Source organism: Centruroides sculpturatus, unplaced genomic scaffold, assembly GCF_000671375.1.
Source record: "Centruroides sculpturatus isolate CEXI.00-Female unplaced genomic scaffold, Cexi_2.0 scaffold152, whole genome shotgun sequence".
NCBI lineage: Eukaryota > Metazoa > Arthropoda > Arachnida > Scorpiones > Buthidae > Centruroides > Centruroides sculpturatus.
This window is the reverse complement of record NW_019384348.1, coordinates 394,977-407,300: the sequence shown is the minus strand read 5'-3', so window position 1 is coordinate 407,300 and position 12,324 is coordinate 394,977. Positions and strand designations below refer to the sequence as shown.

The window sequence follows — 12,324 nt, the reverse complement described above, 5'->3', positions numbered from 1 at the left end:
TTAAAGGTTTCATTCCACTACTAATTACTGATATTTCTTCTTATTTTCTGTATAATTTAAAGAACTTTGTCCCAGGGTCTGAAGTGGATCTCAAAAAAAAAAAGTGAAATATAAGTTTTTATATAAGTATTATGGTTAAAATATTAAAATAAATAATGATAAATTCATTTGTTAAACATTATTAGATGTTGAAATGTTAAAAATCTTTGTATCGCTTACAAAAATCTTTTAAAATTATACTCAATAGCACATTCTTTTGCAAAACAAGACACTAATTACTTGGTAGTTTTTTGAGCCACTTTCGATTCCCTCCTACAGTTGTGTACAAACCCTTCCCCTTAAATACGTATGTACGAAACCTCGACATTGAAGAAATGAATAACAAGTTCTGCAAATATTTTCTGATTACTTACTTATCCTGTAAATAAACCGACTTGAAGGAACAAACGCTACTAATACAAGTAAAAAATGTCCACCGTACACAATGATTTTCCTAAACTCACCAGCTTAGTGGATGGCTTGTAATGTCATCCACACTGTTTAGGAAAGAGCTTTCCTCATTTCGATTCGCCATCTCTCTTCTCTATAGAAAGTCACCACTACAAATACCATCTCGCCAATATTTTTTATGACAAGGCACCACTGATGAGCTTGTGATGTTACTCGCTTCATTTATGAAAATCCTCACCGTGTACAATCCAATTATGTATTTTTCGCAACCACCTCTCCTTTATACTGCACAATAAATTAATAGACGTCTCCTTAATTATATGCCAAACGAACGAGGCAATGAATAAATTCACGTGAGAAATGTCATCGCATCTGCCATGAAATATTATTGATATTATTAATGAGGAAAGATGCAAAATAAATCGAGTCAATTTCCTACTCAAGATATCCCAGTAAATATATATTACCGTTTCTCGTGTGACAAAACAAGAAAAAATCCAGTTCAATTCCATATCATGAGACACAAACACATGTATTTGGATTTCTTTACTATATGAAGAATTTATTCTGAAATTGGTGTGATCACTAAACTAAACACTAAGGTATGAAATTTTTGACTCGAATTAATGAATAAACTTGAGTTTTCATTGAGTTCAACTAAAATAGGTGTTTATTATATCTTGTATTCATACACACATACATACAAATGTATTGAATTACATCATTATTTCATAATATACCGAAACTGTGTTGTATATACATGTTTAAACTGTACTAGATAAACTGGCTACTATAACTCACTTATACTATTTCTATGCTGTATTGGTACTTACATATTTCTATGTATTGGTACTTACATCTAATGTGTATAGACAATATACATATTACACCGTTAGAGAAATTACAGCACAATACAATTATGCTTTGAAATGTATTGTTACTCCTGTAAAAGTTATTAAATCATCACTCAAAATAGAATTATACTTTAAAAGAATTTTGTGTCTTTATCCAACTAAAAATAATTCACACACAATATAAAGTTAAAGAATATTTTATTAGATTACAATCAACTATTGCAGAAAATAATACAAAAATGATAGAAATATTCTAAACAGAAAATCTGAAACAATTTAAATTTTAACATTGACAGAAAGTTCATTTATAGTATTACAATAGAAGAAAAACCATTGAAGGCATTGGAATGTTTAATATTTAACATTAAGTATAAAAAAAAATTATTAAATTAATATGAAAAATCTTATACTTGGTAAATAATTTCATTTGATACAGCATTATAATGCATACTGAATCACAATTTTTTGTGACTAGAATATTTTTTCATATTAACTTTTAATTTTTATGAAATGATCCTGGATGCCAAATAACTATTAATTATATATTAAATGACAAAAATATTTTGTATAATTGTAAAAACAATACTATAAAGTATCACATTTTTATGTTATTTAAGTATATATACAGTAAAGAAAACAAAAATTGTGAACTCTGTACAGATTCTGAATGCAAGTAAATTATTATTGTAATAAATAAATGCAATTTTAGCCAATATTTTCTAATGTAGTGAAGTATTAATTCTCTTTAGAAAGGTATTCCTGTTTTACACTTTTTTTTTAAATATATTTATATATTAAAATTTTCTATCATTAAATTGCAAAGTGAAAGATTTCAGAATAAAATATTGAAATAATTTAAAATAAAATATTCAAATCATGTAAATTTAATATTGAAGATAAATATATAAAAGTAATCAGAATATTACTTTTGTTTAATTTAAATAATAGTGAACATAAAATACCTTAAATAAAATCTTATTTAATTAAATAACTAATATATACAGTATATAAATTTCTCAAAATTATCATTTTCAAAAATATTAACGTAAAATATATTAAATAAACTAATACTTTTGAAAACTAACGTAAGGAATGTATTACAGATGTGATTTTTTCAATAGCATTTTATACAATGTGAAATAAAAATAATTTTGCTTCTTGTTTCAAGCTACCAAAAAGCTATTTTTAAAGGAAGAAAATATGTTTTAAAGTACATATATACATATAGATTTATCTAAAACATATTACACAACACAATATTATACAGAAATATTTTAAGTAATCTCAAAAGACTGACAAGAGTTACTTTTTCAGCAGAGATCGGGTGCATCTACTATAGACTTTTTGATCCGAAGGAGAATGTTGGTGTACCACTGATCCAGGCGAGAAATAGAATCGTATTCCTTAATGGCATCTGTAAATCCATCGATATCCTGTTCTTCCATTTTTCCTAATAAAGTCTGAAATTTTAAATATAATTTTATGATTAATATAAATGAAATTTATATATTTAATTAATATTCTTTGTAATCTAGAATCTTGAATCTGGCTTAATGATAAATAAAATATTATAATAAATTTTAAAAATATGAAGCATTCAAAACATTAAATAGTCATAATGATATATTTTGTAAATATTTACTTTTTGTTATTTAATAATACAAAAATGAAGGTTTAGCATATTTTGAAATTATTAATAATCGAAAAATTCTGTTGTGTGATAAAAGTACCGTAAAAATAAAACTAAATTATTTTTATGGTTGTCTACGAACATGTGATTGAAATGTAAAGATTTTTGTCACTAACATCAAACTTTAAAAGCAGTAGTATTCATAGATTGAAATCAATTTGTTATTAAGCTAGTAAATAAAATGAAATGAACATTAATGTGTATTATTGGTATTGGCTAGTTTGGCAAAATATCATTTTTATAAATAGATTTTTAAGTTGAATCATTAACCTAAAACCATTCATTCAAAGTATAAATAGGAAATTGTTCAAACAGTTCTACATTAATCCTAGAACATTTGATACATTAATACCAGAATCCAAAACACAGTACATGTGTAATTTTTATTTTATTTCTTAAAATGACATGTCAATGAAAAATGGATGAGTTGTTGCTAAACTGAAAATGTTTGGAATATTTGAATAAGCTGAATATTATTTTTATTTGGATTTCTAAATTATGAAAGTCTTTGTTTTCAGTTTATAAAATACTCCTATATGAAATTTATTATTATATCCTGTGTTAATTTTTATGATGTATACAGAATTACATTACAACTTATAAAAATTAATTGCTCTAACATAAATATTTCAATTACTATTTGCAGGGTTCCTACTCAAATTTTTGTTTTAAATTCCATGACCCTCACATCCCTTACAGTATGGCATATTAATAAAATAAAACATCACTTGACTTACTTTGCATATACACTATTGTTTCTCCAACTTTTTAACTGGTTACTTTTTATAATTGATGAATTAGTAAAATTAAAAATAAAATAAGATAGAATTATGGCATGTCTTCTCACATAAAATTGAAATGTTTTATTAAGTAAAAATAATTTATTCTGTTACTAACTCATAACTGTAACTTCACGGCTTTGAAAAAAAGCCATTAATTATTATTAACAAATTCTGTATAATCCATGTACAAAAGTATAAATTTATTAAATTTGTCCCTTAATAAATTTTCCAAAAATATTAATAAACTGGGAAAAAGTTTCAGAAATCAGAAATTGTTTCGTTATGCAATCAAAATTATTAAAATGAAAAATGATAAATAATACCATTTGAATTAATATTAAATTATTTATCATTTTTGGTTCTTTGTTATCATTTTTTTTATCACTTCATTAACACCTGCCCTCAAATTGAATGTGTAAATTGTGTGAGATAAAAACTTTTGAAATATTTTAACTTTCTACCAACATTAGATTATTAAGAGTATTAGATTTTTCTCTCAAACTTATAATACTGCATAATTAATACAGCAGTTTTAAAAATAACAATTGATATTGTTGTATGCTTGTATATTTTGTTTGCTATAATTTTGGGAAAATTTTGTGTATGTTTGGGTGAAATTTTGGATCCTAAAAATATTCTGCACCCCCTTTTCACAAGTTGCATTATACCACAATACTTTTTGTTGCATTCAGACAGCTACATTTGGTCAGCCATACTGTCAGCAAACAAAATCAACACAGCAACTAAGGAAACAAATTCTCTGACTTTTTGACAATTTTTAACAAATTCCCTGACTTTCCACGACTTTTTCCAAACACTAATAAAAATCCCTGACTTTCCAGGTGTGTAGGAACTCTGTATAATAATTAATTTGTATAAATATAAATTTAGTTTTTAATACTGAACTATTATTAAAAATTTTAAATTAAATATTCATTGGCAAAAAAGTTATGTACGAAGGAAGAGGTATTGCAAGCAAATAAAACTTTATAGTTGTGAATCTAATAATGAAGGTAAATAAATGATCACAATATCATAGCAAAACAACAATAGTATAATTTAAGTGAACCTTTATTACTGCATAGGACTTCCTTTTGTTTGGATACATATAACATGATTGGGCATACAGGCACCATATGCAATCCTGCAATAATTTGCCTACAGATATTGCAAATGCGTCTGTATATTCCTCACACTTACATAGCCAAAGTTGGAATACTATCTGATCCAACAAATGCTCAATGGGTAACAAATATGAAGACGGGGCAAGCCACGAAAGTATGGTAATATGATATATTCTTGAGAAATTCTAGTCGTTTGCAGTCCTGCCATCAAAGACAATACAAAGGCACAGGCTTACTTGAACTTACCACTGTGCTGTCAATTTCCCTGAAACCACTACTAAAGGATGACTGACTACTCATATGAGATGGCTCTGCAGACAAACATGCCAGCAATGGGGGCAGTGTGCTGCTCAATAGTAATAGTAGTATTGAAGAACTTGCCTGTGGTCTTCTACACTAATACAGTAATCATCCATTCCCAAACAGAACTGGAATTCATTGTTAGAGATAATATGTTACCAATCACTAAATGCTTAATTTCTCTGTCATGACAAGTGCAATTGAAGCCAATGTTGTTGTAGCTGCTAATGACAGGATGTATAATAGTCACTATGCAGACAAATTAGTTTCTGCATGTCACCTACCAATGATATAGGAAGTACAGGACTTCCATCTGTCTGGATGGTGATTGAATCTATTTATATTTGTCTTACAATTAGATAATTATCTCTCCTGATGGTCTCTGGGCATTTAGAACCTGCCTGCCATGTGTTTATCCACACATATCCACTACCCCTATCATCATCTTAGTCAGAAGAGTCCAAATGATGGATAATTCAGCAAAATCTTAACCTATTCAATCCAATAATGTGGCATTTCTGAAATTCTGAGCTGTGCTTAATGTTTCTGACTACATTGTACAGACATGCCATGTGTTGAAAGATCTCCAAACAACAGGCACATTAATAATTCTAAAGAGTGTGAGCCTTTTATAAGATACTGAGACAATGATTTTAAGACATTCTGGTAGCATTACCCATGTTCAATTTGATCAGAAATATAATCATTTACATATCTGTATGCTGAGTTTTCTCAGTAATTAGATAATTTTATCTGAATGTATAGCTTTATTCTTACTGAGTGTACTAATTCACAAAATGTCATATTCAATATTTTAATTAAAAATTTACATTAATTCTATGTTACAATAATAGATTTTTAAATAAAAAATAATATAAAATTAATAAATGTAACCATCTTACTTTTACAAATTTGCATTCACGTGAATCAGCAAATGACGGATTCATTTCTTCATACTTTTTGATAGCATGCTATAAAAATATAAATTAAGAACATTTTAAAACACATGCAATATCTCAAGTCAATATCTAATGAAAAATATGTGTTATGTTAAATTATCTACATTTTTACTAAAGAAAATTACTTAAAATAATTTACCTCAGCATTCAACAAATCAACACACATATGACAGAGAGATGCACAGAAGAAGTATTCCTTGGCACTATATTTCAATAAAGTATTTGACAAAGAAGCTGTTCCCACCTTAAAATTTTAATTAAAAATAGATTTTTTTACTTTTTATTCTTAGATTATATAAAATAAATTATTAGAGTTTAGATTATATTAAAATCTTATAAAGATTCTAATGAATGCAAATATAGTAAAACTTGAATAAAATTAAATCACAAAATACTGAATTTCCCATTTTTTTTTCATTTTGGCAGCTTTCTGTTTTAAACAGGTTTTGGCAATTTTTTTCTTCCATTTTTTATTACCTTTAAACTACATCAGATAAATGTCACATAGTTATGTTCCTTTTTAAATAGTAAAATCACTTTTACATATGTAAAGAAATTTTATTACTAGGATTAATCCAAATTAATAATTCCAACTAAAGATGGGAATGTTCAAATAAAAAAAAATAGAAATTTTTGCAATAGAATAGTTCCACATTGTTTCCAAGAACTTGTTCTAGGTATTTCAATATGAGCTCTTACAACAACAAACAAGCCAATTTGAGTTGCAAAACTAGTATCTGGTTCTTATATCAAATTCTAATCACATTGACAATAATACAGAGACCAAGTTATTCTGTGGTCTGTCTTTTTCAGGAATTTTAATATTCAAATTATCAATATGTAATTATCAACATGTTAATAAAGCTGTTTTTGAATACTAGTTAATTACTAACTACTCTGAGCAAGGCAAACATGTGTGACATTATTCTCATTGTTTTCACAAATTACATTCATTGCTTGTTCTCGAGATTGTTGAAAGTTCTTGATTCTTAAAAAGTGTTCAATTCTGCTCCTACAGAGACTAATATTAATTAATAAAGACACAATATCCATATGTGGTCAGAGTCCAATTCTCCTGCAATCCACCTACAGAGACATCAGGTCTGCTGGTCTGTAAATATGTGGGCTGGCATACTGGGCAATCGTATACGGGACCATATATGCTGCCTCAATGGCTAATAAAGAGTTAAAACGGTTTTGCTATGGCAATGACTCAGCTCGAAAGTCTAACCAATAATAATAGTAAATCACATGATGACTCTCCTGCGCTGAGAAGTATATAAAAGAGGCCAAAAATCCAGACATCAGGGAGTTCCTCGGCAGACAATGGTAGAAAGCACCAGCCTTGCTAGACTCCCAACAAACCATACAAGGAAGACATCAATGTCTTCCTTGTATGGTTTGTAGACATCAATGTCTTCCTTGTATGGGATGGTTTCAACAGTAGACATAAGTGGACCCATTCTGCCATAATCGCAAAGAAATTTCGACTAGAAGTGAACATCATTTACCAGCAGACATTAGTGAAGGACCTAGTGAAAGACCAAGCAAAAGGGAAGAAGGAACTAGATCAAGAGACTGACTTGCCCTACAAGAGAAGACGGCTCTCTTTTTCCTGGTATGTTGTAGTTCGAATACCCCCTATTAGGCAGTCCCCTCGTTTTATAGATAGAAATAGGCAGATTTCTTGAATCGGATTTTAAGAATGTTATCCAGAACTTGATTTTCGATAATAAACTCTTGTTATTTGTATTTGACTCTACATTCATCCTCCTGAGAGGCTCTTTCCTGGACTTTGGAGTGACTCTTACTCTCGTGCCTTAACTATCTGTTTGTGTCAAAATCTGCAATGTTTCTGACAAAATACACCTGGTGGCAGAACCCTACCCTAAGGCCAGGAACACACATGCATAAAATTCGGCTTAAAATCTAGCATAAAACAGAAAACGTAAAAATTTTTCTGAAATTTTGGCTGAAACAGAACTGAAAAATAGAGTAGAGTATGTCTCTACTTTTTACGCCAAAATTCCTCCAATAAAGAGGTCTTTTCTGTGACGTCAAAGTAGACACATGGTTTTTATTCTAACAATGGCGGCAATGAGGGTTAACCCTACAATTGTGACAGTCTCCAAAAAACGAAAAATAAATGAAATAGAGGAGTTCATTGAATCAGTTTGACCACATCAGTGTCATGTATAAAGCCACTGTATTTAAACAATGTTTATGGATGGCTAAAGGTGCAAAATTACAAATAACAGGTAGGTCTAGTAGACTTGATATATAGGTCTAGTATTTAAATCACACATTCTTTATTTGAATATGGAATAAAGTCTATTAATTTAAATTTTCTATATTATAGCAGAGGAAGTGGAGAAAAAATGGAAGGTACAAAGGGATAGATATATGAGAAAAAAAAAATTATAAAAATGTAGTGCTATTAGTGGCAGTGGCGTTTCCTATTTGGCCAGAATTTTTGTGTGTGTGTGTGTGTGTGTTCTGGCATGAAAGCATAAAACAGAAACTGAACTGAAAGCCGATTTGATTCAGTTTTCTGCCACACAATTTTATGCATGTGTGTTCCTGGCCTAACTTAACATAATCTAACTTTTGATAGCGCTCAACCGTCACGTAGTGCAATGTCAGAGATTTTTATTAAAAAATTGTAAATGCTAATAACAAGTAAAATCTTCATTAAGTCCAAACTCTCTCGAGATATGGCACATGATCCTCTTCCATCTCCCCACTTCCTTGACCTTTAACCACCAAAATTTCAATCCCCCCTATATAAAAGTTACTATGTTAAATCTTTACTCCATCCTGATTTATTAAATGAATTAGATGCCAACACAAATACATACATATCAACATAATTTTTTCCTTTTTTTACTGTTTTTGGTTCAGGAAGATTCAAAATATGGAGGTTTTCAAAATACTCAAAGGTTGTTATTGAAAGTTACATGATTTCAATAGCTTTTCTTGTTATACATACATAACAGCCAGGAAAGTAAAAGCCATTAATTCAAACATTTTTCTAAATTTTGTCCTTATTTACTCCATTTTATGATATAATGAATAAGCAAAATCATAAATATATGAACTATTTAAAATTCTGTGTTATCTTATTATGTCATTATTAGTTTTATATCTTAAATATATTTTAGATGTAAATCTACTGATTATATACATACTATTTTAAAACTAAACACACATTGTTCTCGAGATTGTTGAAAGTTCTTGATTCTTAAAAAGTGTTCAATTCTGCTCCTACAGAGACTAATATTAATTAATAAAGACACAATATCCATATGTGGTCAGAGTCCAATTCTCCTGCAATCCACCTACAGAGACATCAGGTCTGCTGGTCTGTAAATATGTGGGCTGGCATACTGGGCAATCGTATACGGGACCATATATGCTGCCTCAATGGCTAATAAAGAGTTAAAACGGTTTTGCTATGGCAATGACTCAGCTCGAAAGTCTAACCAATAATAATAGTAAATCACATGATGACTCTCCTGCGCTGAGAAGTATATAAAAGAGGCCAAAAATCCAGACATCAGGGAGTTCCTCGGCAGACAATGGTAGAAAGCACCAGCCTTGCTAGACTCCCAACAAACCATACAAGGAAGACATCAATGTCTTCCTTGTATGGTTTGTAGACATCAATGTCTTCCTTGTATGGGATGGTTTCAACAGTAGACATAAGTGGACCCATTCTGCCATAATCGCAAAGAAATTTCGACTAGAAGTGAACATCATTTACCAGCAGACATTAGTGAAGGACCTAGTGAAAGACCAAGCAAAAGGGAAGAAGGAACTAGATCAAGAGACTGACTTGCCCTACAAGAGAAGACGGCTCTCTTTTTCCTGGTATGTTGTAGTTCGAATACCCCCTATTAGGCAGTCCCCTCGTTTTATAGATAGAAATAGGCAGATTTCTTGAATCGGATTTTAAGAATGTTATCCAGAACTTGATTTTCGATAATAAACTCTTGTTATTTGTATTTGACTCTACATTCATCCTCCTGAGAGGCTCTTTCCTGGACTTTGGAGTGACTCTTACTCTCGTGCCTTAACTATCTGTTTGTGTCAAAATCTGCAATGTTTCTGACAAAATACACCTGGTGGCAGAACCCTACCCTAAGGCCAGGAACACACATGCATAAAATTCGGCTTAAAATCTAGCATAAAACAGAAAACGTAAAAATTTTTCTGAAATTTTGGCTGAAACAGAACTGAAAAATAGAGTAGAGTATGTCTCTACTTTTTACGCCAAAATTCCTCCAATAAAGAGGTCTTTTCTGTGACGTCAAAGTAGACACATGGTTTTTATTCTAACAATGGCGGCAATGAGGGTTAACCCTACAATTGTGACAGTCTCCAAAAAACGAAAAATAAATGAAATAGAGGAGTTCATTGAATCAGTTTGACCACATCAGTGTCATGTATAAAGCCACTGTATTTAAACAATGTTTATGGATGGCTAAAGGTGCAAAATTACAAATAACAGGTAGGTCTAGTAGACTTGATATATAGGTCTAGTATTTAAATCACACATTCTTTATTTGAATATGGAATAAAGTCTATTAATTTAAATTTTCTATATTATAGCAGAGGAAGTGGAGAAAAAATGGAAGGTACAAAGGGATAGATATATGAGAAAAAAAAAATTATAAAAATGTAGTGCTATTAGTGGCAGTGGCGTTTCCTATTTGGCCAGAATTTTTGTGTGTGTGTGTGTGTGTGTTCTGGCATGAAAGCATAAAACAGAAACTGAACTGAAAGCCGATTTGATTCAGTTTTCTGCCACACAATTTTATGCATGTGTGTTCCTGGCCTAACTTAACATAATCTAACTTTTGATAGCGCTCAACCGTCACGTAGTGCAATGTCAGAGATTTTTATTAAAAAATTGTAAATGCTAATAACAAGTAAAATCTTCATTAAGTCCAAACTCTCTCGAGATATGGCACATGATCCTCTTCCATCTCCCCACTTCCTTGACCTTTAACCACCAAAATTTCAATCCCCCCTATATAAAAGTTACTATGTTAAATCTTTACTCCATCCTGATTTATTAAATGAATTAGATGCCAACACAAATACATACATATCAACATAATTTTTTCCTTTTTTTACTGTTTTTGGTTCAGGAAGATTCAAAATATGGAGGTTTTCAAAATACTCAAAGGTTGTTATTGAAAGTTACATGATTTCAATAGCTTTTCTTGTTATACATACATAACAGCCAGGAAAGTAAAAGCCATTAATTCAAACATTTTTCTAAATTTTGTCCTTATTTACTCCATTTTATGATATAATGAATAAGCAAAATCATAAATATATGAACTATTTAAAATTCTGTGTTATCTTATTATGTCATTATTAGTTTTATATCTTAAATATATTTTAGATGTAAATCTACTGATTATATACATACTATTTTAAAACTAAACACACACAATTTATATCAAATGTAAAATACATCTTAATGAATATAATGTTTAATATTAAAATATTTTTTAAAATCAAATTCCAATTTCTTAATTAACAATATTCTAATTTAAGTAATTTTTTTTATTCAAAACATTAAGTTTTTTTTAAAATAAATATTTCAAAGAACTATAAAAACGTTCATAATTGATAAAATAGTTCCACAAACGAGCAGTCCTGATGGACGACTACAGAAAGGATAGAACTCCAACTCCAGCCGTAGCCTACAAGTAAAGGTCTGTTGTGAGGTATGTGCTTCATCATTTGTGGAACTATTTCATCAATTAAGAATTTTTTTTATAGTACTTTGAAATATTTATTTTAAAATTAAATGTGATGTAGCCCTTTTTCCAAGAATTTTTTTTGCAAGTTTTGTAATTTTAATATTTAAGTTTTTACTTAAAAATTGTACTTCAAAAACAAAGCTGAAATTAGAATATCATATTCAAAAATAATAATTTTTTTTAAAAATAAATGTATCTACTTACTTGCTCATAGATGTCAATTGCCTTTTCATATTGTTCAAGTTGTGCAGCATACTTGGCTACACTAAGCAAGCATTTATTGGCTGAACTAATAATAATAAAGAATTATTACCTATTCAATTGAATCTATTTACATATTAAAAAATATATGTGAAAAAAAATTTTATATTGTCTTATATTACATGAT

General features: G+C 29.3%; 1 protein-coding gene across 1 annotated transcript in view; it reads right to left on the bottom strand.

Annotated features, from left to right (window-relative positions):
* Positions 1–2,294: 2,294 nt before the first annotated feature.
* The window catches only part of LOC111636605 (alpha-soluble NSF attachment protein-like), a 48,561-nt gene continuing 38,531 nt past the window's right edge, over positions 2,295–12,324 (bottom strand). The window contains exons 7-10 of the mRNA XM_023381889.1: positions 12,141–12,225; positions 6,299–6,403; positions 6,103–6,171; positions 2,295–2,764 (exon numbers count right to left, since the gene is read on the bottom strand). Of these exons, the coding sequence (XP_023237657.1) occupies positions 2,615–2,764; positions 6,103–6,171; positions 6,299–6,403; positions 12,141–12,225 (409 nt within the window). The 3' untranslated portion in view covers positions 2,295–2,614. The remainder of the gene's footprint in view (positions 2,765–6,102; positions 6,172–6,298; positions 6,404–12,140; positions 12,226–12,324) is intronic.